The 24,382-nt window shown below is 46.9% G+C and overlaps 2 protein-coding genes and 1 non-coding gene across 9 annotated transcripts in view; 1 reads left to right on the top strand and 2 right to left on the bottom strand.

Annotated features, from left to right (window-relative positions):
* The window catches only part of AOPEP (aminopeptidase O (putative)), a 539,402-nt gene that overhangs the window by 363,857 nt on the left and 151,163 nt on the right, over window positions 1-24,382 (top strand). The window contains exon 17 of one of the 3 annotated variants that reach the window (XM_049711496.1): window positions 5,146-5,345. The exons of the other annotated variants lie outside the window; for them this stretch is intronic. The gene's annotated coding sequence lies outside the window, so the exon portion shown is untranslated. Of the gene's footprint in view, window positions 1-5,145; window positions 5,346-24,382 lie in introns of those variants that run through there. 3 annotated transcript variants of the gene reach the window in all.
* The window catches only part of FANCC (FA complementation group C), a 263,362-nt gene continuing 243,706 nt past the window's right edge, over window positions 4,727-24,382 (bottom strand). For 4 of the 5 annotated variants that reach the window (XM_049711512.1, XM_049711513.1, XM_049711511.1 and 1 more), the window contains 5 exons: window positions 23,305-23,380; window positions 20,760-20,841; window positions 15,955-16,135; window positions 12,090-12,296; window positions 6,817-9,757 (listed from right to left, as the gene is read on the bottom strand). In XM_049711512.1, coding sequence (XP_049567469.1) covers window positions 9,596-9,757; window positions 12,090-12,296; window positions 15,955-16,135; window positions 20,760-20,841; window positions 23,305-23,380 — 708 coding nt within the window. In that variant the 3' untranslated portion in view covers window positions 6,817-9,595. The other variant, XM_049711514.1, reaches the window with a different exon arrangement.
* LOC117197858 (U6 spliceosomal RNA) lies at window positions 7,483-7,589 on the bottom strand. Its single transcript, XR_004478764.1, has one exon. It is a non-coding gene; the product is annotated as a U6 spliceosomal RNA (small nuclear RNA).

Genomic DNA, 24,382 nt, shown 5'->3' with positions numbered 1-24,382 from the left:
AATAACTGAAAGCAGAGACTCAGAGAGGTATTGGTCCACCGATGTTCATAGCAGTATTATTCACAATAGCCAAAAGGTAGAAACGTCCACCGTCCTATTTTGTCTCTCCAAATTTGATGGTTCTAGGTACCTCATACGAGCGAAATCATACAATGGTGTCTTTTTTTGTCTGACTTATTTCATGTAGCAAGATATCCTCAAGGTTCATCCCCGTTGTAGCGTGTGTCAGAACTTCATTCTTTTTTAAGGGTGACTAATATTCTATCGTATGGATAGGCCACAGTTTGCTTATCCACTCACCTGTCGATGGACAGTTCTATCCACGCCTGCTGTGGGGTCTGGGTTTGCATCTTGCATAGAAAGGTTCCCTTTCTGGCCTGAGGGCTGAAAACAGGATTCTTGGATTCTGCCTCAGGCCCCTTTCCCCGCTCCCGTGGAGAAGGACCCTCTCTTCCCCTCAAAGGACTAAGAAGTCTTCTTGGAAGCAGTGACCCAGAGGCTTTGAACTTGCAGACCCCAGGCAGTGGGGAGGGGGAGGCCAGGGGCTGAAATCAGGGTTTAATGTGAAAGTCTGCCAACCACAGGTGAGCAAGAAATTCTTAATGAAACACAAGAACATTCTTTCTACATTTTGGGAGCAGGAAAGTCTTGATTTTATAAACTAATTTTGTACTTATCTGAGTAATAGACTGTCTTCTCAGAGTGGCAGCAGCTTTCCAACCACCCTCATCCCTCCTCTTTTTCCACGCAGAACTGGTAGTTTTCTCTGGAGAAAACCCACAGCCCCAGAGAGGAAACCTCCAGATACTTTGGTGGTAAAGAAAGAGGGCTAGGCATTTTTGTGTGTGTTTATTATTATCTAAGAAGTAGAGCTCCAACGTGATTTCTCAGCACCATCTTTCCCTATTGATGGAAATGCCTTTACCATATATTAAATCCCTGTATGGACTAATTCAACAAATATTGGGCACCTGTTGTATGCCTGGAACTGTTCCAGGCACTTGTATTAGGGACGGTCAAGTATATAAGTAGACTACGTGGGGTCTAGAAGGTGTTATGTGTTAGTGACGAAAGCTGAGGGGTGGAGAGTGGGGTGCCACTGGAGACGGGGGCATCAGGCCATATGGAGGTGGTGACGTGAGCAGGTGAGGGATGGCTGTGCATGTCTGGGGAAGGTGTGTGTGCAGGACAGCGCATGCAAAGGCCCTGGGCCCCCGTGGCTGGAACAGGTGGGTGTGTGAAGGGGTCACAGAGAATATTAGGTGAAGTCAGAGAGTAAAAGGGGGCCCATACTGTGTAGGGCCTTGAAAGCCATTTTAAGAGTGTTGAGTTTTACTGAATGAAGATGGGAGTTTTTGTCGTGCTCTGATCAGGGGTGTGGCATGATGGAACCAGCAAGGGATTGCTGAGATGCTGCAGAGGGGCCAGGGCGGCGGCGGGGAGAGCAGGCAGATGCTGGTGTCTGCGAGGAGGGCAAGGAACGGTCCGATCCAGCGACGTCCCAGTGACTCAGACGTGGGGGCGAGAGAGGAGTGAAAAATAACTACAGAATTGGGCCTGAGTCCCTGGGAAGACGGGACGGCCATCGACTGACTTGGGAAGACTGGGGTTTGGGGTCAGGGGGTCGGTGGCATCAGCTTTGGACCTGTTGGTTTGACATGGTCACCTGACCTCCCAGTGGAAACAGCCACTGGGCCGTAGGTATTCAGGTCTGCGGTCCCGGGAGGGTGCGGCCCCTCTGCACAGAGGTGGCTCGTGGAAAGCCCAGCAGAGTGAGGGTACACATGGTGGTGGCCCGGGCGCACCCGCCAGGTCGAGGTCAGGGGTTGAGCAGGGCCCAGCCCCCTCAGGCTGAGGGGAAGCCCTGGAATGTTCCACCAGCCAGAGGAAGCTGTCAGGGAGGATGGAGACCCAGTGGGTCAGGTAGTGCAGGAGGCCTGAGAATGGTTGGCTGGAGCCCCAAGGAGGGCCCTCGTCCTAATGAGTCGAGCTTTAGAATTTGTGCGTACTCTTCATTATACTCCATCACACTTCACTTTCAGGATTTTCCTGGCTGTTCTTGAACGTTTATTTTTCCATATGAATTTTGGAGTCAGATCACCTAGTTCTCCTATTAGGATTCTATTAAGTCTAATTTATATCTCTAAGACAGTTACTGTTTCTATCCAGGATATCTTTCCAGAAGGAAAGAACCACCAGTTAGAGAGCAGTGGTTCTCAACTTGGCAATGTCTGGACGAAGTTTCGATCGTCGCTCCTAGGCTGGCACCTAGCTCAGAGAGGGTGGGATCAAGCCGCCGCCACAGAGACTTACCCGGTCCCCAGGGTAGTAGCGCCACACTGGAGAAGCCTAGCCACAAATGCCTGCACGCTGGCTTTCTGCTAAGGGCCCTCGTCTTCCTTTTCTTACTGAGTAGAGTATTGGGCTGCTGCATGGCACTCATCCTTCTGCAGTGCTCAAGAAGAGTAGACAATATGTAGTGTTGTGGACGTTTTTAATTCTCTTCCGCCGCCCAGGCTCTGGCCCCTTCCTGTCTGTGGGAGATGCAGTTGGCGGTGTCCAGTACCATCACAGAAGCGAAACCAGCTCCACACTTGCTTTCCCAGCTCCCCTTACAGCCTAAGTGCGGGTGGGGGACCTGGGCTTCTCTAGTCAGATGCAGCAGCCGGGACCGTGGCCAGCCCTTCAAAGAGCGGGGTGCAGGGGCCTGTCTCGCCACTGAAGGTTGCAGACCTTGCAGGACGAGCTACAAGGGTTGCAGAATTCAGTGACAGCAGCAGCAGCAATTTCCTCACCAGGCCACTCTGAAGCCCGGTTTTGGGCACTGCTGCTGGCTGGCTAGAGCTAAGCCTCGTCTGCCTGACAATTCTGTGGGCTTTTAAATACCCTTTGGATTGCTTCCCTTTTGCTTTCAACATCGTGTCTGTTTCTGTTGCTTGCAACCAAGAATCCTGACTGATTCACATGGATTCATCATATTGTGAGAAACACCAGAAGTCGAGATTTTCAACATTGATTTATGAGACTTTCTACTTCTACAGAAAAGCTAAGAAGTGTGAAACTTTCAGTATCCAAGCATGCAAGTTTCCTACCCAAAACACCAAGTACAATAAGCTATATCACAGTTATGTCAGTACTGGGGAAAAAGGGAAGGTCCTACATTATCAACTTCCTTTATTACTGTCAGTCTATATATGAGAGAGAAGATTTGGACCCATGCTATAAACAAACTGTGGACTTGAATTTTACAAGAAGGCTTTAAGACACATTTATTTTGCCTTAATTTTGGTTCTTTAAGAGTGAGATGGTTTGGTGATGATTAATAACTTAGGATTGTTTGACGAAATCCATGTCACACCCAGTGTCAGACAGAGGAAGGATGCCATCACCAGCAGTGCTGGCTGTGGGTGACGTGGTGATGGGCTGGCAGAGGAAGAGGAAGGCAAGGACAGCAACACAGTCAAGTTCATTCTCGTCCTCCTTGGAGAGCACAATTTGGATTCCTTGTCGAATAAGGAAGAACATTCCTCACGGTTGTTCTCACTGTGCAAACACCAGGCCCCTTTGGGTAACACAGGGACAGGCTCAGTTTAGATTTTCCTCGCATTTCTGCCCACTGCCCAGGTCCGCATCCTCTCCAGGTATCCCTTCCAGTCCCTGTCCTTGACTCCTCCACTTCAATGCAAAGTGTAGCTTTCTGCTGGCCTCTGGAAGGGCTCCCGTTTTTGTCTAGTACCCTTGTCCCAGCGAGAACGGGGCCGAATGAAGAAGCCGGAGCCCAGGAACGCCCGGACAGGGGCTTGTCCCCAGGTGCCCTCTGCTGTCTCAGATGCCTCCTGGACAAGATAAGAGGCCCTCAGCGCCCGGTGTCAGGAAGCAGAGCGATCGTCCAGAGAACCCACGCAGGCTGCTTGCAGTAAAACCGGGAGCGGCCAGGGTCCTGTGGGAGCCACGGGACACGCGCTTCAAGGTGAGTGGAGCCGCGGGCCGAGTCCCTCCTTCCTGACACCCAGGGGAGCCCGGGGAGGCCTGAGCGCCAGGGCCATGAGTCTGAAACAGCAGAACGAGCAAGAGGGTGGGCTGTGCTTTGTCAGATGCATTCCCTCTTGAGAAATGGGGGGAAGCAAAGTGTAGATCAATTCAGCTTACACTCAGTGGTAGTATTTAAGTCTGGCTTAAAGGGAAAAAAGGGTATTTATGTGTGACACACTTCATTTGGTTTTAGCAGCTCCTGCTGACTGCCGGCCCTACCATCACTCTCCTTGGCAGTTTTCAGACATCTGGTGGCAAGATTCCCAGGCCTAGAGATAAACCACAATTGGTCTTTTCCAGGGGCAGACCTATCTGGGTTTTGTGAGACCTGAAGCTTCCATGACTGGGGAGTAGAGGGAAGCTTTCTCTGAGAAAGATAATACTTAACGAATACAAAATTAGTGCCATGTGACTTTTTATTTAGAATGACAAACTATAAAACAAATTACAAATCTGAAAAAGCTAACAAATTCTGCAAACATCATGAAGTCCTGATGAATAACATAACCTCTGTATTAATGGGTGGTCATTAATGCCTTTTTCTCCCTATAGTTTTGGGCTCTGTCCTCTTTGACCCAAGTCCAAGGCTTAGGAGAACGTTAGAGGCTTTGTAAAGGAATCGGGAAATACTACAAACAGACTGAGGTAAGGTCAGGACAGGAAGGGATCTTCCAGAAATGCAGCTTAAACAATCTGAGATAACGGCCTTGCTTTTATTGTTTGCTGTGAAATACAGTGTGAATGGATGTCCACGTGGAAGCGCACTCCCCACAGGGAGGTCTGGTTCCCAGTGGCCGCTTGGTTTAGGCGTTACTCACTGCCACCACACTAAGCCCTTTTCTTCATGTCCACAGAGGTTGGTCACAGCTTCCCTGGCAAAAGCCAACATAGGAGAGGCGCCCTCAACGCCAAGGGAAGCATGTGATGCTGGCACTAGTGATAAAAGTATTTTAACAGTATACCTTTCATACTGTAACATTTCTCTAAAGAAAGGCTCAGGTCAGAAGGTCTTGGAATTTTCCAGATCTTCAGGTGGATCCGTATACCAAAACAAGTAACTCCCCTAAAAGCTCAACCTCTAATACATCAAAACTCTACTTATACCTCAAACAGGAGCCAAGAATGAGGGAAATTCAGAGATGACTGATGCAGAAATCCAAGTGAGAAAAGTCTGGACTCACTCGACAAACAGATCATACACAAAAGAGCAAAAGAATAAACCTGGAAGGAAAAAAATATCTTCAACTAATGTGAAATAAATATTAATGTTGGCGTTGCCATTCTTTCTTTTTTTTTAATAAATTTACTTATTTTATTTATTTTTGGCTGCGTTGGGTCTTCTTTGCTGCACGCAGGCTTTCTCTAGTTGGGGTAAGCGGGGGCTACCCTTCGTTGCAGTGCGCGGGCTTCTCTTGTTGCAGAGCATGGGCTCTAGGTGTGTGGGCTCAGTAGCTGTGGCTCGTGGGCTCTAGAGCGCAGGCTTAGTAGTTGTGGCACACCCACTTAGCTGCTCTGCGGCATGTGGGATCTTCCTGGACCAGGTCTCGAACCCGTGTCCCCTGCATTGGCAGGCAGATTTTTTTTTTTTTTTTTTTGCGGTACGGGGGCCTCTCACTGTTGTGGCCTCTCCCGTTGTGGAGCACAGGCTCCAGACGTGCAGGCTCAGCGGCCATGGCTCACAGGCCCAGCAGCTCCACGGCACGTGGGATCTTCCCGGACCGGGGCACGAACCCATGTCCCCTGCATCGGCAGGCGGACTCTCAACCACTGTGCCACCAGGGAAGCCCGGCAGGCGGATTCTTAACCACTGTGCCACCTGGGAAGCCCCCAATTCTTTATTAGAAGTTTCCAATTCCCATTTTAGTGAACAGAGAACTGACACATAATCTCGTCCAATGTTTCTAGAACACATCCTGTACCCTCCCGTCAGCCACCTTTGAGGTAATATGAGCTCTTTTGGTAACAGCCAGTGCTCAGCCAGTATAAAGCAAAAAGCCCCAAAGCTGGCTTTATTTCATTGCTAAGCAGTGTTGCTACCCCGTCACCACTACTTGCTACTGGGCTTGGGTGGGCTCTGCTCAGGGGGCACGGGAGGGAAACTTGAGGGATCCTGACTATCCTGGATGAAGAACGTCTTAGGGGAGCAAGAAAGTATCCCAGTGGATAAGACGAAATACCAGTAACAATTACAGGACTTCTTAAAAAAGAGATCTGTGGAAACCAGCTAAGTTACCTTCTAAATTGATCAGTGGTTCTTGACCAATTTCTTGGTCCAAGGAGTTTGAAACATCCAAATGATAGTTGTGCATCTTGGTTTGATATGGGGGGGGCGGGGAAGGAAATAAAAATCTGTTCTCCCATCCAAGCCTTCTCTTGAGTGATCCTCTAATCGACATCCGGGCTGAACAGGCACAGCGAATGCTGAAGCATAACCCCGTCATTAGTGAGTAAATCTCACTGAATTCAGGCTAAAGCACCTGACTTCTCATTTTGTAAAATATGTACTGCCAGATCTTGCCAAGACGTTTATGGCTCATTCTTGCAACTCAAAGAGGGAACGCATGCGACAAACAGAGGCCATAAGAAGCGGCCCCACCATTTCATCGCATGGCCTCCCTGGTTAACTTGCCTGGGCTAGGCCTGCCCACGCAGCTCTGCAAGGAGCTCTCTGGCCAGTTTTCTCGACCTAGGGGCTTCCACACAAAGATGGTCCCATCTGTACAAGGTCTGGTCCAGAAAGCCAATAATCTCGTGCATTATTGCATCAGTCTGAGCCATCTGCAATGAGGACAGAAGAGAAGGCAAATTAAAACACTTTCCAGACAGATTCATCTCTTCGTCCAGTGGACCAGCTGTAACCATCCTGTCCCCCAAAAGCACCTGCATTCCTATCAGCTCCAAAGGGCTCTTGTTTTGTCTTCAAGGTGATTAGCAAAGCGAATGTGTTCTCAGAGGTGGGCCATCGAGTGAGCAGAGCCATTTCCTAATGCTGGCCCTCTCAGACCCACAACGGCTACAGACAAATGCTGTTTCTTGGAACACCCATCACAAGCTTTGGGGTTATTTGCCGTGGGGAGCAGAGGCCAATGAGCATGCTGTGGCTTGACTTCCTGCAAAAGGCTCGCACTACTATGAGAACTGGAAGATGCTGAAAAGAGAGTGCCACCTGTTCTTACACAAACAGCTTTATAAATGGCATTCTTGGGCTAGCGGCAGGCCCACTTGTTAATAGGCACCCAGGGTTTTAACACTTGATTCTTAAGGGAAGCAGGAAACACAGGAACTGTCAGTTCTGCTAAATACAGCCTTAGCTGTTGGAACCCATAAAGGGAGGATAAGAATCTAACGATTTATCTGCGTGGAGAATTTACTGTGATTTTTTTTTTAGACACAAGCATATTGAGAACCTCTGTTTTTGAGAGCAGTCCACATACTCATTTCTTTTTTCTTTTAAATATGGAACGCTTCACGAATTTGCATGTCATCCTTGCACAGGGGCCATGCGAATCGTCTCTGTGTCCTTCCAGTTTTAGTCTACGTGCTGCCAAAGTGAGCACCACATGTTCATTTTTCATGTGTGAATCAAATATTTAGTAGCCTGAGTAGCCCAAGGTCAGCTCCTCCTCTGTGTCCACACTGGCCCTTCTGGTAGGGTGACCAGCCGCCCTGGTCCACCCGGGACTCTCCTAGGGCCCAGGACAGCCTTTAATCCCAGGCCACCCCTGGCCATGAGTCAAGGCAGACTCTCACTGCAGCACGGATACTAAGTGAGTGGCAGCGGGGGAAGCCCTGGGCCCCCTGGACAGCACTGGTGCTCCCCGGCCAGCTACTGGCAGTGGCCCAAGCTGAGAGGGCTCTGCTGGGGTCGGGGGGCAGGCTGCCAGCCTGGTGGGGTTCGCCGGGGCTCTTGGTGTCCACAGAATCCTCTCTTGGTTTTCCTCAGAAGTCACAGATGCGGTAGATGACTTTACGGATGAAACAACATGAGCTTCCCTGGGACGCCTTAGAGGAGTTAGTTTAGTACCTCAGACCCGAGTGGGGGAAGACTGCCTCCCGCGCCAGTGCCCAGGGACCGTGGGGGCTCCTCGGAGCCGGACGCGGGGCAGCGGTGCCGTCACCGGCCCTCTTACAAGCCACCTCGATGCCCATGTTCCACTTTGTCTCCGGTCACATACAAACCCCGCCTCACTGCCACTGAGGGAGGGGAAGCCGCGTCCTGCAGGGCTCAGCTGAGGGCATCCTTGTGGAGGTCAAATTCATCTTGAGCTCAACAATTATAGAACTGAACTCTATATTTCAGATTCTGGCTAACTTTTGGCTGTTACTGCTATGGTCCAGCAACAGAAGACAGAAGGAGAGGGAGAGAGAAACGTGAGCTCAGGGCAGGACGAGGGGCAGCAGGAATCCGGGCACCAGCCAGGCTGCTAGCGCCTCATCCTCCTCATCGAGGCTCAAGGAGGAGAGAGCGGAGCTGGTAAAGCAGGAACAGGGCAGAGAAGCAGAACAAGAGGTGGGAAGGGCGGGGGTTCCGATGAAGGGATTCAGTGGAGACTCAGAAGCTGAGCCCTGGGGCCCGTGCGGGAGCCTGAGGAAGTGGGGGAGCGTGCTGTGGCTGAGGTTGGGGTGTGAGGCCAGGAGAGGAGGAAGGAGGAAGGTGAGCCGATGGCACAAGGGGCAGCTCAGAGGAGGATTGAAGGCCGCAAAGAGACAGGGCTCAGACGCACAGCCTATAGCGAGCACGGCTCTCCAGAGCTGAGGGCAAGACAAGAGGGCCAAGACCAGGACCCGGGCCCAGAAGCTGGCCCTGCTCCCACCTCTCTGAGTTCACATCAAAGCCAGGCCAGGGCTAGGGTCCTGAGGGTGGTGATGCCAAAGCCCCTCAAAGAGAAAGGCCGTCCACCTGCTCCTGGCCACGCAGACCCAGCCCAGGGCTCTTCCCAGGCTGCTCGCAGAGGGCGGCACCAAGGAGCCCACGAGGGGCTGGCACTGGGTGGACCCCTTCCACCTGTCCTGCTGTAGCTGCTCTTGCCGGGCTGCCTTCAACCGACTGTGTGGCCACTGCAGGAAAGCTTCGAGTGAGGAAGGCCGGTATGTTTGTTAGTTGAAACAGTTACTGAACATCTGCAAGGACAGCGCCCAGGAGGCGCTCTCAGCTGTGACGGGCTCCAAGGTGCCCGGGAGGCCAGCACCCACCTCCTAAGGAGCCGGTGCGGGAAGAGAAAACACCGAGCTTCATCCTTTAGTTAATCTTTTTTTGCAGCTGAGCTGACTTCTGAACGTGAATGAAGGCGCCGGGTTGCCCCAGGCTCAGGTGTGGACCAGCAGTGCTGATGCGTGGCTGCAGGTGAGCTGTTCTGTGGCGACGGGGGCTCCAGCATTGGCGGCAACCCTGAGCTTGGTGACACGACCAGCTCCTGGGCCCCAGCAGCCAGTCTGTGGGTGAGACCTGAGGGCGGTCCGTTGTGAACCTGGACTGTCTCCCCAGAATGGAGGGAAATGTGACTGCAATACAGAAGCAGAGACCTGCGTGTCTCTTGAGGAGCTGTCTCTGGGTTACATTCTCTCACACCCTACGTGCCGGGCCGGCCGTGATCTCCTTGGCCTGCTCTCCACTCCCAGGGTGACAGGACACTAGAGGAGCAGGGGGGTGCAGGCTCAGGGAGGAGGGGTGGCCGGGTCTGAGCAGGCTCCACGGGCTGAGGCCCCTCCCACAGGTGTCCAGGGCCTGGGCAGGAAGTCAGAGGTCAGGCAACAAAAATGCCACCAGCACCTGCATGATTCAGAAGTGTCTGCCTTTGACTTTTAAAATAACTTTCAATTTTAGAACAGTTTTAGATTTATAGTTTGACCCAAAAGAAAATACTGAGAAATTCCATATCCCCTACACTCAGTTTTCCTGTTAACATCTTACATTAGTACAGTACATTTGTCAGAATTAATGAACCGATATTAATATGTTTTATTAACCTTATCTTTAGGTCAGACTTTTCCTCAGTTTTTCCCTAATGTCCTTCTTCTGTTCCAGGATTCCATCCAAGACACCACATTACATTTAGTCATCATCCCTCCTGAGGCTCTTCTTGGCTGTGACAGTTTCTCAGACTTTCCTGTTTTTGATGACCTTGACAGTCTTAAGGAGGACTGGTCAGTTATTTTTGTCAAATGTCCTTCAACTGGGGTTTTTGTCAGTTTGGGGTAGGAAGGCCACAGAAGTAAAGTGCACGTTCATCGCTTCATATCAACGTGACTTATCCCTGCTGATGCTGACCTTGATCACCTGGCTGAGGTAGTGGCCGAAAAGTGACTATTATAATTTACACTTGGCCAGAGAAAAAGTTGGTTGATACCAAGTTCTACAGATATGAGGACATTATTTAACTCTCACCTGTGTAGTTCTCCACCTCAAATGGATTTGGAGGTGAGATGTGCACTTTGTAAAAGCACACGATAGATCATTGTGCTGGGGCGGGCCCTGAGGAGATGGCACCCAGCAGGTGACAAGCAAGTCCTCCTCTGCTCTCGGCCACACCCAGGCTCTGGGAGGTCTTCTGTCTGAGCCCGAGAGGGCGGACTGACAGGCTGGCTGCGTGGTCTGCCCACCCCACACACGTTGTTCTCCTAGGAGCAAGGAGAACCTTGTGGGCACTGGTTACTGGGGTTCTTGGCAGTCCCACTGGTCACTGGGACTTTCTTCATGTTCACATTCGAACAGAGCCTGCCCTGGAGGGGAGCGGGAGGGGGTCTCTGGGTACTGGGAACATTCCTGTCTTGATTTGCTTGCTGGCTGCATGGGTGTTTTTGGTTTGCAAAAATTCATCAAGCTATACCTTTCTGTATATACCTTCTATGACAATAAAAAGTAAAAACAAAAACAGAAAAAAACCTAACTCCAAGAACCAGCACATTGTGGTTTTTTGGGTTTTTTTTTTGAGATGAGCTCATAACATAAAATTTGCTATTTTAATCATTTTTATATGTACAATTCAGTGGCATCAAGTACATTCACAATGCCGTACAACCACCACTGCTGTCCATTTCCAAAACTTTTTCATTATCCCAAACAGGAACTCTGCACCACTCCCCAGCCCCTAATAACCTCTATTCTACTTTCTGTCTTGTTTTCCATTTTGTTTGGCTTGGTTTACAGTGTATGTCCTAGTGGGTATGGAGCGGTACCTCATTGTGGTTTTGACTGCATTTCCCTAAGAGCTAATGATGTTGAACATTTTATTCATATGCTTATTGGCCATTTGTACATCTTCTTTGGAGAGATGTCTAAATTCACTGCCAGTTTTTGAACTGGGTTGTTTTACTGTTGTTGAGCTGTACAAATTCCTTTTATAGTCTAAACACTAAACATTAAACCCCTATCAGATATGTGATTTCCAAATATTTCCAAGTATAAATTCAAAATTTTTCTCCCATTTCAAGATTTGTCTTTTCACCTTCTAGATAGTGTCCTTTGATTTGCAAAGCTTTTTATTTTGATGAAATCCAATGTATTTTTTCTTTTGTTGCCTGTGCTTTTAGTGTCATTATTCAAGTAATCATTGCTGAGTCCCATGCCATAAGCGGTGCCACGTTTGACTTGGACCGTAAAGAACCCCTCAGGTCAGCTGGGCTTCCAGAAGGAGCTCTCTGTAATTAGCAAACTTTTAAAAAAATTAACACATGAAATTCTTTGAGCCACTGCAGTGACCATATTCTCACTGAAGGCTTGTTTCTCTTCGCGAGGAGGAAGAGTCATGGACTGTAACTGAAAGACAACAGCCTGGGGAGACAGGAGGTGAGCTTTCACCGTGGGCCCTGGCAGTGAGCTGTGTGACCTGGGAGACGTGCGCTCCCTTGTCTGAGCCTCCCTTCCCTCTCCTGTGCCACGCAGGTGTCGCATAGGGCAGGCTCTGGGTCTGGCCCAGCTGTCCCCTCCCGGCCTGTCCAGCCACGTTTGGACAGCATCTTGGTAGCCACACTCTTCAAAGGCTGGGTCCTTGGGTGATAACCCACCTTTTCCCTGGGATGAGAATGAGAACCAGGATGCCAGAAAAGGGGAGACTTACGAGCGTGATGACTTCCCGGGCAATCGCGTGGCCTCCGGGAGCCCAGAGCAGGAAGTTGAGGAGGAGGCGCCTGATCAGCTGCTGACAGGCAGGCGGTCTGGGAGCTCCCTCCCCGCCCTCTCCAGCTGCCGCCTGCAGGTCCCTGGCCGAGAGGGTGGGACTCCTGAGCAGCTTCGTGAGGCGGCTGAGCACGGCCTTCACCTCCACCTGGGAAGTACAATTTCAAAGGGAAGAGATTAGGGAAGAGTCAGGACACGCAGGTTGTAGGATGACTCAGTTCTTTGAAGCAACCCCCAGAAACGGGAGAGGACTGGCGCCCGAGGGAGGGCAGGTGGGGCGGACCATGTCAGAGTTTACACACTGCTCCACACAAACCCAAATGCGCGTAATGGAAATTTCTTGACTTTCTTTCGTCCTGCTCACTAAGCAGCCAGGGCATCATGCCAGGAATCGACCTTTTTTTTGTATGAAAGGAAATGGAGAAAAGTCCTCAGCAGAATGTAGTCAGATTTTTATATTGTGGGAAAAAGAACAAAAGGCTCCTTGAAGACTTGTTCACTATCACAGCCACAGGTCAATTAAAGCCCAGTGCTCGGACCTCCGCTGAGCCAACGTGCTGATAAGAAGGAGGTTGGCCTTTTTGCCACCTTCGGCGGGGAGGAAGCGCGTGCATGCACTCACACGCACACACACACACACACACACACACACACACACACACACACACACACATACACGTACCACGCTGGTTTGGTTTAGACACTGGGACACTGTTCATACATGTTGAAAGCTCAAGCAGAGGTCACAAGTCTGTGGAATCCACATAGTAATAGTGGCTGTTATAGGTCTGTGGGTTGTTTTTGCATAAAAAATATTTATTTCATGCTGAGATTTCGGTTTGCTCTAAGAATGGTACATCAAGTTGTGACTTGGAAAACCGTAAAAACTGAAAGCTGTAGATCCAAAATGCCACATGGAACTCATGAAGAGCTATGTTCCCTCATTTTCAGAAGAATACTTAGGCCTACTCTGAAAATTCCCATGACCGATTTTATGGATTTTGTGTGAGTCGTTTTTTTCCCTGGAAGTTAAGGCTTCATTCAATGAAATCTGTCATAAGCTCCAGAACACTAGCAGTGCTGTGTGAGCGACTCCAATCACAAGGCAAGACCGTGAGAAACTGCACCCCAGGGCCCTTCCATGCAGGAGGGCGGTGTCCCTCACCCCCTCTTCTCTTGCCCGGGACCAGCCTGCCCTCGTCTGACAGCGTCTACGGGGGCCCACGGCTGTCCTGCGTCTAGGTAGGTCTGCAAAAATGTCAGGGCTTAGGAAGCAATGCCTCCATATCCATTTTCTTCCTGACTGGCATTTGATTTTCTCCTCTCGTCCAGTATTCCCTGAGGCTTGTCTTCTTCCTTTCTCTTTCACTCCAGGCCGTCTTTCCCTTCAAATACCTTCCTCACATGCCCAAAACTTTAATGCTTTCTAAAAATCTTTTCAGGAGAAAAATATAAGCTTTCTTTTCTAAGTATTAATTTTTACCCTGCATTATGAAAATTTATATATGCTCACTGTAAAACATTTGAAAAAGAAAAAGAATCAAAATGACTGTAACTCCACTATCCAAAGAGACTCGTTGAAAGTGAGGTTTACATCCTTATCATCTTTTTCCTATGCATTGTGAACACAGCACTCACTATACATAAGGTATTCTAGTTTTCACAGTTCACTCTAAGCAATTTACCATTATCTGTAGCACATTTTCTTTGATAACATGATTTTTCATGGTAGAATGCTATTCTGTGGTTGTAATACACCACAATTTATTTAGCCGATATCCTTACTGTTGAAATGTAGGCCATCTTCAGTTATTGCAGTTACCAACAATGCTGCAATGATCTCGTACATAAATCTTTCTATGGCTCTCTAACTACTTCCTTAGGGTAATTCCTAGAAGTAGAATGACAGGGTTAAAGAGTATGAACCCTCACCTAATTCTTAAGAGTATACAGACATAGTTGTTTTTTATCATGATTTAATTCAAAGTCAGCAAAAGGAGATGAACACTGGCTGGCAGAGAACATGGTTTGCAGAGTGGAGCGGTCTCTGAGCCGGCCGTACGCATCTCAGGCAGGAACGGCTGCTCTTTGCCCCACCCCCTCCCAATCCTGCACCTCAAGGATGCCCAGCAGAGGTGACGGTTCCAGTCACAGAACGCTGCTGCGTACAGTCCGGTACTGTGATTTAATTATGCCTTTCAAGGCAAAGGCACAGATATTGTCAAGCTCAGTCAAATCTTACAATAATCATGCTTTCAAAGACAGTTCACAGTTTGTCAAGTCATCCAACAGACCATCAAAGGTCAGGAGAGCGAGAAGTATGCACTACTAGTTAAACTAGGAAAACTGGGCCCCATTTGCTCCCCGGGATGCCGCACAAACTGGTGCCTCAGGTTGAGCACCGAGAAGGAAGAGGAAGGAAACACACGTACTGGCACTAAACGACTGAGTGAGCTAATCTGTTTTTATCCAGGCTGCAAAGCACCCCCTGAGTAAGAACTAGGCGTAAGTTTTATTAAAAAAAAAAAAAAGAAAAAAAAAAGGACCAACTTAACTAGTAGAAAGATAGGCCAATGCGGAACTCTCTAGAAAATAAACCTTATTGGACAATTTATTTCTCTACACTTCAAAAGTAATCTGTCAGCTTCTATGATAGATTTGGAATTTAACATATAACCTACCAATTTAGCTTATACAGAATCAAATATAAAGTATATAAAAAGGCTTCAGAAATCATTAGTGCTTCATACATTTAAATTATTAAAATTAAGATAATGAAAAATTAGGATTCTCTTCAATTAGTTTAATGTGATATTTTAAAAGGGAAAAATAGGCTTTCTTTTTCATCAGATAGCAATTCTGAGATACATGTTAATTTCTAAAAAAAATGTTCTATTTTTGATCCAAAATCATCACCAAATTTCAACTTTTTAAAATCCCAACTCTTTTCTTTCTCCTGCCACATAACATGCTTTTAAACAAGTAAAATATACAGCCATATCTGAACTAGTCTGTTTTGTTCAAACAGAAAACATCAAGCAAATAGGAGCACTGCTCTCTACATAAAGAAACCTGCTCCCTTTAATTATTAAAATCAGCAAAAAGCGCTGGCAGTTGAACTTTTAAAAACCAGCAAATGTTTGTAAGGAAGGCGCAAATGCCTTTAATCAAAACATTGCTCCTGTTAATATTATATTCCACACAAAATAACAACTGTCTCTGCCACAGACAGCTAGCCACTCCTGTGCTTTGCTGCTCTGTTCTTTAGGAAATGACCAAGTCCTTTTTCAGAAACTAAGTGGTTAATATCATGTGATTACTTTTCTAAGAGTTCTAAACAAAGCCGGTTCTGTGAGGATCTATTGACTGATCCAAGAAAGGAGTTAAGTCAAGACGGAAGCAGACAGTGCCAGGCCACTGATCAGAAAGAGGACGATGCTCCTCAGAAGAGGGGTCAGACCCTGCATGGCATCCCCTGGAGGGAGCGGCCCCAGGGCCAGGCACGCCCGTGAAGCATGACAGAGTGGCAGTGACCAAGAAGAGAAAATGACCCAGGGATGGAAGGGCTGCACCTCATCTCCTGGGTGCCTCCCAGGACAGCAGGCAGCGCCTGGCCTCCAGTCCACTCCTGAGGGCAGGAAAACACCTCGACCACAGGCCCAGCTCCCACTCACTCATCCAGGCAGATGTCTGCATGTACCTGCTGAGGTGCCTGGGGGTCAGTGAAAGCCACACCCACTGCAGGGCCCCTTCCAGCCCCTGAGAGACTGATCCTGAGGCCGCACACCATAGGCCTGGCCACCCACCATGGTCTGTGCTCTCTGCTGATGCCCAGCTCCCGGACCGCAGCTGAAAGCCAGGAGCCACAGCAGGGCCTCTGGAGCTTCAGCCTCGGCTTCCGACGTCAGTAACTGCTCAGCCGCCATGTCAGCCCATCCTCCAAAGTGAACGAACAAAAACCAGCTCTCAAAGGGGCCTCCGTAGGACCTGGAACAGAACCAAAACACATGGCAGCCGGGCAACTTGACTGCTTTTTCCTTTAGGTTCTTAAAGCAACTTATGTTTGTGAATGGTTGGCTTCAATTGTTCTTATCCACTGAAGTACAACTTGCAAGGAATACGAGTTAGCCGCCCTGAACCTGTCACAGGACTTTCAATGGCATGCCTCTCAAAACCTCATGTGCCCTGAGAACCTCAGACATTTAAATCTTTAAATCAAGGTCATCCAGGGACACTGAGTGCAAACAGGCCTTCGAGAAAGGAAGGTTTTGGCCCATGATCATCAAGAACGACGCAAGATGAGAACCTGCAGGCCCACGGCTCTGCCTTCTGCGTGGCCTGCACAGCCGGGCTGCTGTGGAGAGTGGGGCCCCTCAGCCCCCAGGCAGCCGCCCAGGTAGCCCCGAGCAAGAAACGAGGGGGCTCCCTGGGGTCCAGACGGAGACCAGAGAGGGGACACAGGCTGAAACACGTGCTATTCCTTTTCTCACAAGACACAAGATTCTGGTCAGTATTTTGGCAATTATGAATTTTTAATGAGCTGTATATTGTACTCTTTCCTGGCATCAAGTATACATCAATGCTGAAAAGTTAAAGCTTTTGTGAAGTTATCCTTTTGTCACACAGGGAACCGGGAGTTGCAATAAAGGGTAGACTCTGCTTAAGGTAAGGACCCACTAATTTTGCATAGTGACAGTCCTAGCAGTTTAACATCTCCCCTGGGAGAAATGGAGCAGGACTGGCCTGAGATTAGCATAGAGCAGAACTTTCCTTCTGAACTGGGGAAGCTCCTAGAACAGGAAAGCTCTGAGCCCCTCTGCAGCACTCCGTCTTTGCTGGATCTGGGTGCGTGGTCCCCTGCTTGGCCCGTGGAATCCCCAAGCCAGCGCCGTTCCACCTCTCCTAGTCACTGCTCTCCTCCTGTTCAAGTCCTCCCCGAAAACAAGTGATTAAATGTTCTGAAATCTAACTTGCAAAACAATGACAGAAAAGGAAGAAGGAGGAGCATTAGTCTTACTCCCTTGTCCCCACAACAGGGAGAGCTGATGCTCCAGGGGCCACATGAGCAGTGGGCTGGGTTACGTCTCAGAAGCAAGGAACCAGCTCCACAGGGTCTCCTTCCTGCAGGCCTCACGGACGAGTGAGCTGAGCAAGGGCTCCCCCATGCTCGCTGCCCCCACATGGGCATCCCTCCTGGATCACGGCTCAAGGCCTGGTCATTCTGCCTCTCTTCCTCTAGCAGCCGAGTGTGCAGTGCAGTCCCGTGGGGCTGGCTGAGAAGGTGCCTAAGGCTGCTCACAGAGCCCTCCCCGCAGGTGGCCCTGAAGCCTAGTTGAGGCAGATCTGGGTTAGGCAGGAGCCCTAAGAGGTTTGGGGTCTAGGCCCTGCTCTTCAACAGAGACAACCAGAAGGGGTGTGTATCGGGCTGCCAGGGTATGGCAGGTCATTAATATGGCCAATCCTCTGATCCCCACTTGGCTGACAGTTCTGTCTGTCTCCTCTGCTGGTAAGAGTTTGGGGGCAGGGTCGGGGAGGGAGGCTGTGTAAGTGAGTAACTGGCACCCAAACCTGCATCAGTGATGATGAGCAGAAGAGCACCAGCCATAATATGTGATGGCTCAGTAATGAGATTATAGAGAATTTCAAGAAGGAAAAGTGGCAACAAATAGACAGTATTAGTAGGATAGTATAGACAATGAATAAGATATGTATACCCTAAAAGCAAAGAAGTTAAGAGGAAGTCGAAGGGTACTATGTTACAAAGAACTTAGCAAAGCCTAAATGTGAATGCTTCTAGGGAAATAACACATATAAGAGGGTACCTAATATCATAATGTTAGAAATTACTTTATGTTAGAATGGATTTTCTAATTTTAGACAAATATTTATTACAAGGAGGAGGAAAAGAAACATTTCATCCTACTGTTCAGGAGAAGTTTAGAATTTCCTTCCCTAGAGAGGTAGAGAAGGGCCCAGAGAGGTGCCCTTCTCCTTCTGCAGGCCAGGGGTTGCAGCATGTGAGCACTGCTTTTTTCCTAAGGTCTATTATTTTTATTGTTATGCTTGTACATTTCAAAGCCTAACACTAGCCATTACTCAGAACAGTTGCTATGCCAGGTATTTACACATGCAGCCTATTTATTCTGAGCTGCTCAAAGTGCTTCCTCCACTTCTTACTCAGCAGTGTGCTTACCTGTTTGGGGATGGAAACAGACCAATACAGCCATACCTCATTTTACTGCACTTCACAGGTAACTCTTTTTTCACAGACAACCCTGTGCTCGTGCAACCCTGCGTCGAGCAAGTCTATTGGCTTCATTTTTCCAACAGCATTTGCTCGCTTCCTGTCTGTGTACAATTTGGTGATCCTCACAATATTTCAAACTTTTCCATTATATTTTTCATGGTGATCTGTGATCAGTGACGTTCTTGTTACTATTGTAATTGTTCTGGGGTGCCATGAACTGTGCCAATATACGATGATGAACTTAATCGATAAATGTGTGTGTTCTGACTGCCCTACCAATTGTCCGTTTTCTCTCCTTCTCCTTGGGCCTCCGTAGGAGACACAACAATATTGAAATTAGGCCAGTTAGTAACCCTACAATGGCCTCTAACTGTTCAAGTGAAAGGAAGAGTGGCACGTCTCTTACTTTAAATCAGAAGCTAGAAATTATAAAGCTTGGTGAGGAAGGCATGTCTAAAGCTGAGATGCGCTGAAAGCTAAGCTTCTTGCGCCAAACAATTAGCCAAGGTGTGAATGCAAAGGAAATATTCTTGAAGGGAATTAAAAGTGCTACTACAGTGAACACATGAATGATAAGAAAGCAAAACAGTCATTGCTGATATGAAGAAAGTTGTAGTGGTCTGGATAGAAGATCAAATAAGCCACAACATTCTCTTAAGCCAAAGCCTAATCCAGATCAAGGCCCTAACTCTCTTCAATTCTGTGAGGGCTGAGAGAGGTAAGGAAGCTACAGAAGAAAAGTCTGAAGCTAGCACACGTTGGCTCATGAGGTTTAAGGAAAGAAACCATCTCCATATGTAAAAGTGAAAGGTGAAGCAACAAGTGCTGGTGTAGAAGCTACAGCAAGTTATCTGGAAGATCTAGCAAGATAATTAATGAAGGTGGCTACATTAAACAACAGATTTTCAATGTAGACGAAATAGCTTTATATTGGAAGAAGATGCCATCTAGGACTTTCATAGCTGGAGAGGAGAAGTCAATGCCCGGCTTCAAAGCTTCAAAGGACAGACCAACTCTCTTGTTAGGGACAAATGTAGTTGGTGACTTTAGGTTGAAGTCAATTCTTATTTACCATTCTGAAAATCTTAGGGCGCTTTAAAACATCTACTGTGCCTGTGCTCTATTAATAGAACAACAAAGGCTGGATGACAGCACATCTGTTTACAATATGTTTTACTGAATATTTTATGCCCAGAAAAAAAAATTCCTTTCAAAATATTACTGCTCATTGACAATGCACCTGTTCACCCAAGAGCTCTGATGGAGATGTACAGTGAGATTAATGTTGTTTTCATGCCTGCTAACACAACAGCCATTCTGCAGCCCATGAATCAAAGAGTCATTTCGACTTTCAACTCTTACTATTTAAGAAATACATTCCTCTGAGGGATCGGGGCAAAGTAAACTGAAAATCTTCTGTAAAGGATTCACCATTCTAGATGCCATTAAGCACATTTGTGACTCATGGGAAGAGATCAAAATATCAACATTAACAGGAGTTTGGAAGAAGTTGATTCCAATCCTCATGGATGACTTTGAGGGGTTCAAGACTTCAGTGGAGGAAGTAACTGCAGATGCGGCAGAAACAGCAAGAGAACTAGAGTTAGAAGTGGAGCCTGAAGATGTGACTGAATTGCTGCAATCTCATGATAAAATTTTAATGGACGAGGAGTTGCTTCTTATGGATGAACAAAGAAAGTAGTTTCTTGAGACGAAACCTACTCCTGGTGAAGCTGCCGTGAGACTGTTGAAATGACAACACAGGGTTTAGAGTATTACATAAACTTAGTTGATAAAGCAGTGACAGGGTTTGAAAGGAATGACTCCAATTTTGAAAGTAGTTCTGCTGTGGGTAAAATGCTATCAAACAGCATTGCATGCTACAGAGAAATCGTTTGTGAAAGGAAGAGTCAACTGATGTGATAAACTTCATATTGTCTTATTTTAAGAAACTTCCAAAGCCACCCCGTACATAGCAACCACCACCATGATCAGTCAGCAGCATCAACGTTGAGGCAAGATCCTCTACCAGCAAAATGATTATGACTCACTGAAGGCTCGGACAATGGTTAGCAATTTTTAGTAATAAAGTATTTTTAAATTAAGGTATGTGCATTGTTTTTTTTAGACATAATGCTATTGGACACTAAATAGACTGCAGGATAGTGTAAACATAACTTCTATATGCACTGGGAAACCAAATAAGTCGTGTGACTCACTTTATTGCTGTGGTCTGGAACGAAGCCTGCAATATCTCTGAGGTATGCTTGTAATGCCTTCCCCTGTCAGGCCTGCTCAAGGGAAGATAAGGATCCAGAGCAAACGCGTGTGAAACAGACCTACGAGTCATCAGTGTTTGCTTACCCATGAGTTTGGTCTTCAACTACTTCTTTGAGCATTTCAGAGATATGTTTCAGTGCCTGGTGCCAAAGTCCCTGTGGGATATCTGTGGGTGGAGAGAGCCATCAGAGAGGAGCTGAAGAAAAGTCAAACTTACTAGGAATCATCGACAGCTAAGACCAGAAGAGGCCTTTTGGAGGAAAGGCCTTAATTTTCCTGGTCCACAGAATCCGTACCACCGCTCTCATGCTGATCCCATCCAGAATCTATGTCCCTGGCCTGGGAAGAAAGACCTGTCAGTATTACACAGAGCTAAACTCAAAGGCTCTTTTACTTGGGTACATGGGAGTGGACAGAGAGACTGCACAGGCAGCCCACCGTAGGGTTTACAAAGGCTATGTGGAAGATGCCCCAGGTTTTTTTCTTTTCTACTCACCTACCCCCTCCTCCATATCACTAGTAATCTGTGATTTCAACATACATGGAGATTATAATAAAATAATCAACAAGGAATTAGGAATGGGCTGCCCAATGTTTTTCTACGATTGTGATGAATTTAGAATAAGATTTCAGGTGTATAGTTTTTTGGTTTTTTTTTTGCAGTATGCGGGCCTCTCACTGTTGTGGCTGCTCCCGTTGTGGAGCACAGGCTCCGGACGCGCAGGCCCAGCGGCCATGGCTCACGGGCCCAGCCGCTCCACGGCATGTGGGATCTTCCCGGACTGGGGCACGAACCCGTGTCCCCTACATCGGCAGGCGGACTCTCAACCACTTCGCCACCAGGGAAGCCCAGGTGTATAGTTTGTTTAAAAAAAACAAAGGTCAGAAAAAAATACATGGGTATCATACAGACAAATGTCTTTTCTTTAGTTAGTTTTTCTGGTTTCACAATTTTCCCATGGTCTTAAACACTTCTGACCATGTATGTATCTGTAGTTCTAAACAACATCTGAAAAAGGCTACCACATTTCCATGTAGTGATAGGTTCTATAATTAAATACACGAGAAAGATAATGTAAGTGATACAATAACCACTACTACCCCACAAATGTTAAAGAATCATAAATCATCTCTCTCCCTCTTCTGAACTCCCATAACTCTTGATTTGCAGGCTTTGAAGGCATTTTTGTTTTCTTCTTTTTATTAGTTGTTTAGATATGTATTTTATGTCTTCTTTACTTGTAGCTCCTGGATAGTCAGGGCTCATAAGTGACCCATCTTTAATGCCTACAAGACTTTACAATGGGTATAAAATCAATTTCTGATGAATAGAAGATACTACTGTTAAAAAACACTTCAATTTGTGAACGTAACATTATTTTTCCAAATGTAACATGCAGAAAACTGTTCTAGGAACTAGCAGAGGTAGTCTGTTGTTTATAGATTTCCAAATTAAAAAATAACAACCCCAATACTTTTTCTGGAGCTCATTCAGCTGCTCACACAGGCTGACCTTAGGCTTTGCTCATCTGATTTAGGCTGTGAGACGTGGCCCTGGAAAGTGAATTACTGACTTTTCTGTCTTGTTATTAAAGTTTTCCCATTGTGTCCCCACAGGTTAAGTTCCACAAAACAGCTGACTAGAGATCCCACCAGGCCTGTCACCACCTCCACCTCTAGCATCTCAGAGGACAGCATCAAATGGGTCACTCTAGGTGAGAACCTAATCTTTTAGAACAAGGAAGAGAAACTTTGATTTTGTAAAATGCTCTGAAACCTCGAATCATACTTTCCTCAAATGAATTTACTTACTCAAGTCTCAGGAAAAAGCCAGGGAAAAAAACGGCATAAAAAGGAAATATTACGGATTCTTTTACTCTTTTCTCTCCTCTTTCCTTCCATGGTCAGATGAATGCCTTTTTCTACAGCACAGAGTCTGTCTTGTGTCAGTGTTGCCTCTGCTTCAGATTTCAGGCTTTAGATGGGAAGGATGTCTATATTCTCTATTTCTGAAATGTTTCCTAAACAGGAGCTCACAGGCATGTTAACAGATCAACATCAGTGGAATCAGGGCAGAATCATCACTTCCCCAACTGGATATGGCCTCTGGAAGGCTGGCAAATGAAATCAGAGAGGGCTGTGGTCTAATACACTTACTGAATTCTTTCAAAAGGCTTCCCTTGGCTTGGTTAGGAGAAATTTCCACTAAACTTCCTTGGTTTCATTCATCCTTTTATCTTTTCTTTTGCAACAGGGGGCACAGAGTAGAAAGAATGAAATACAAATAAACATACTGTTTTATTGCAAATCAGCCAAGTCTTAGCCTGTTCCTGGCATCCAGGTAGATCTGGCTGGCACGAGCAGAGGCCTTGTGTTATCCAGAACAGACTATCAAAACCCAACTAGAGGCCATTTTGTTCTTTTTTCTTTCTTTTGGTAAATGATTGTAACTGGGAAGTCAAGCAAATTCTCACATCAAAATCCACAGAATGTGAGACCCTGAGAGCTTAAAGGATGTAAGCAATGACCAATTCCCTTTACAGATAAGGAACTGGGAGGAAACAGTTATAATTTAATCAGTGTATTCCCAGAAGTTATTTTAATATGGGCAGAATCAACCTTCACGTACCTTTCGGGTGTTGGAGTAGCACCATGACAAGAGACGGAGAAGCATAAGGAAAGTAGGTCTTGAATGCAAACTTCAGCTACAATAGAATCAAAAATTCAAAACCATTTGAACATTAGCATTGGAAAGGGTATTAAGAAAATACAAAATCTTGCATCCTCTGCCCCAAAAAGACCCTCTACTTTATGTGGTCAGAATGTTTCCTTGCATGCTTATCAAAAAAAAAAAAAAAAAAAAAGTCTCCTAATAATCTTGTAAATATGTTCCAAAAAAATTAAACCTTTTTAAAGTCACCTTCTAGGACTTAAGAAAAATAAAGTTATACTCTTGATGTCTTTATATCAGTTCTTCACCTCACATGAACTCAATTATATACATAAATCTTCTATTTAAGTGAGAGTTTCCAAGGCAGTTGTGAGATGGTTTTTTTATAATCAAAAAAGCATAAAACAACAATGGTGCTCACAATACTTTGAGGGCCAAGGCGCTATCCTATCTATGCCCTCAGAAGGCACAGAAGTTTTGAAGAACTTTTGTAAAAAGTTGAGGTAAAATCTATAAGCAGTGAAGTACAAGGGCTTTAAGTGTACAATTTAATGACTTTCGGTAAATGTGTAAATCCAATGTGACCATCACTCCAATCAAGACACAGAACATTTATTTATTTTTATTTTTTTGCGGTATGTGGGCCTCTCACTGTTGTGGCCTCTCCCGTTGCAGAGCACAGGCTCTGGACACGCAGGCTCAGTGGCTACGGCTCACGGGCCCAGCTGCTCCGCGGCATGTGGGATCTTCCTGGACCGGGGCACGAACCCGTGTCCCCTGCATCGGCAGGCGGACTCTCAACCACTGCGCCACCAGGGAAGCCCAAGACACAGAACATTTCAATCACCCCAGAAAGTTCCCTTGTGGCTGTTATAGTCAATCCCTCCACCCCATCCCGGCAACCAATATTTTATTTCAACGAGAGAGAGAGTAGTTTTGTATTTTCTTGAATTTCACACAAATAGAATCATAAGAGGATGTATTTTTGTGTGTCTGGCTTCTTTGGCTCAACATGTTCTTTTGCAACTCATCCATG

The sequence above is a fragment of the Orcinus orca genome, chromosome 6, assembly GCF_937001465.1.
Source record: "Orcinus orca chromosome 6, mOrcOrc1.1, whole genome shotgun sequence".
In the NCBI taxonomy this organism is placed as follows: domain Eukaryota; kingdom Metazoa; phylum Chordata; class Mammalia; order Artiodactyla; family Delphinidae; genus Orcinus; species Orcinus orca.
This window is presented reverse-complemented; position numbering and strand designations above follow the sequence as displayed.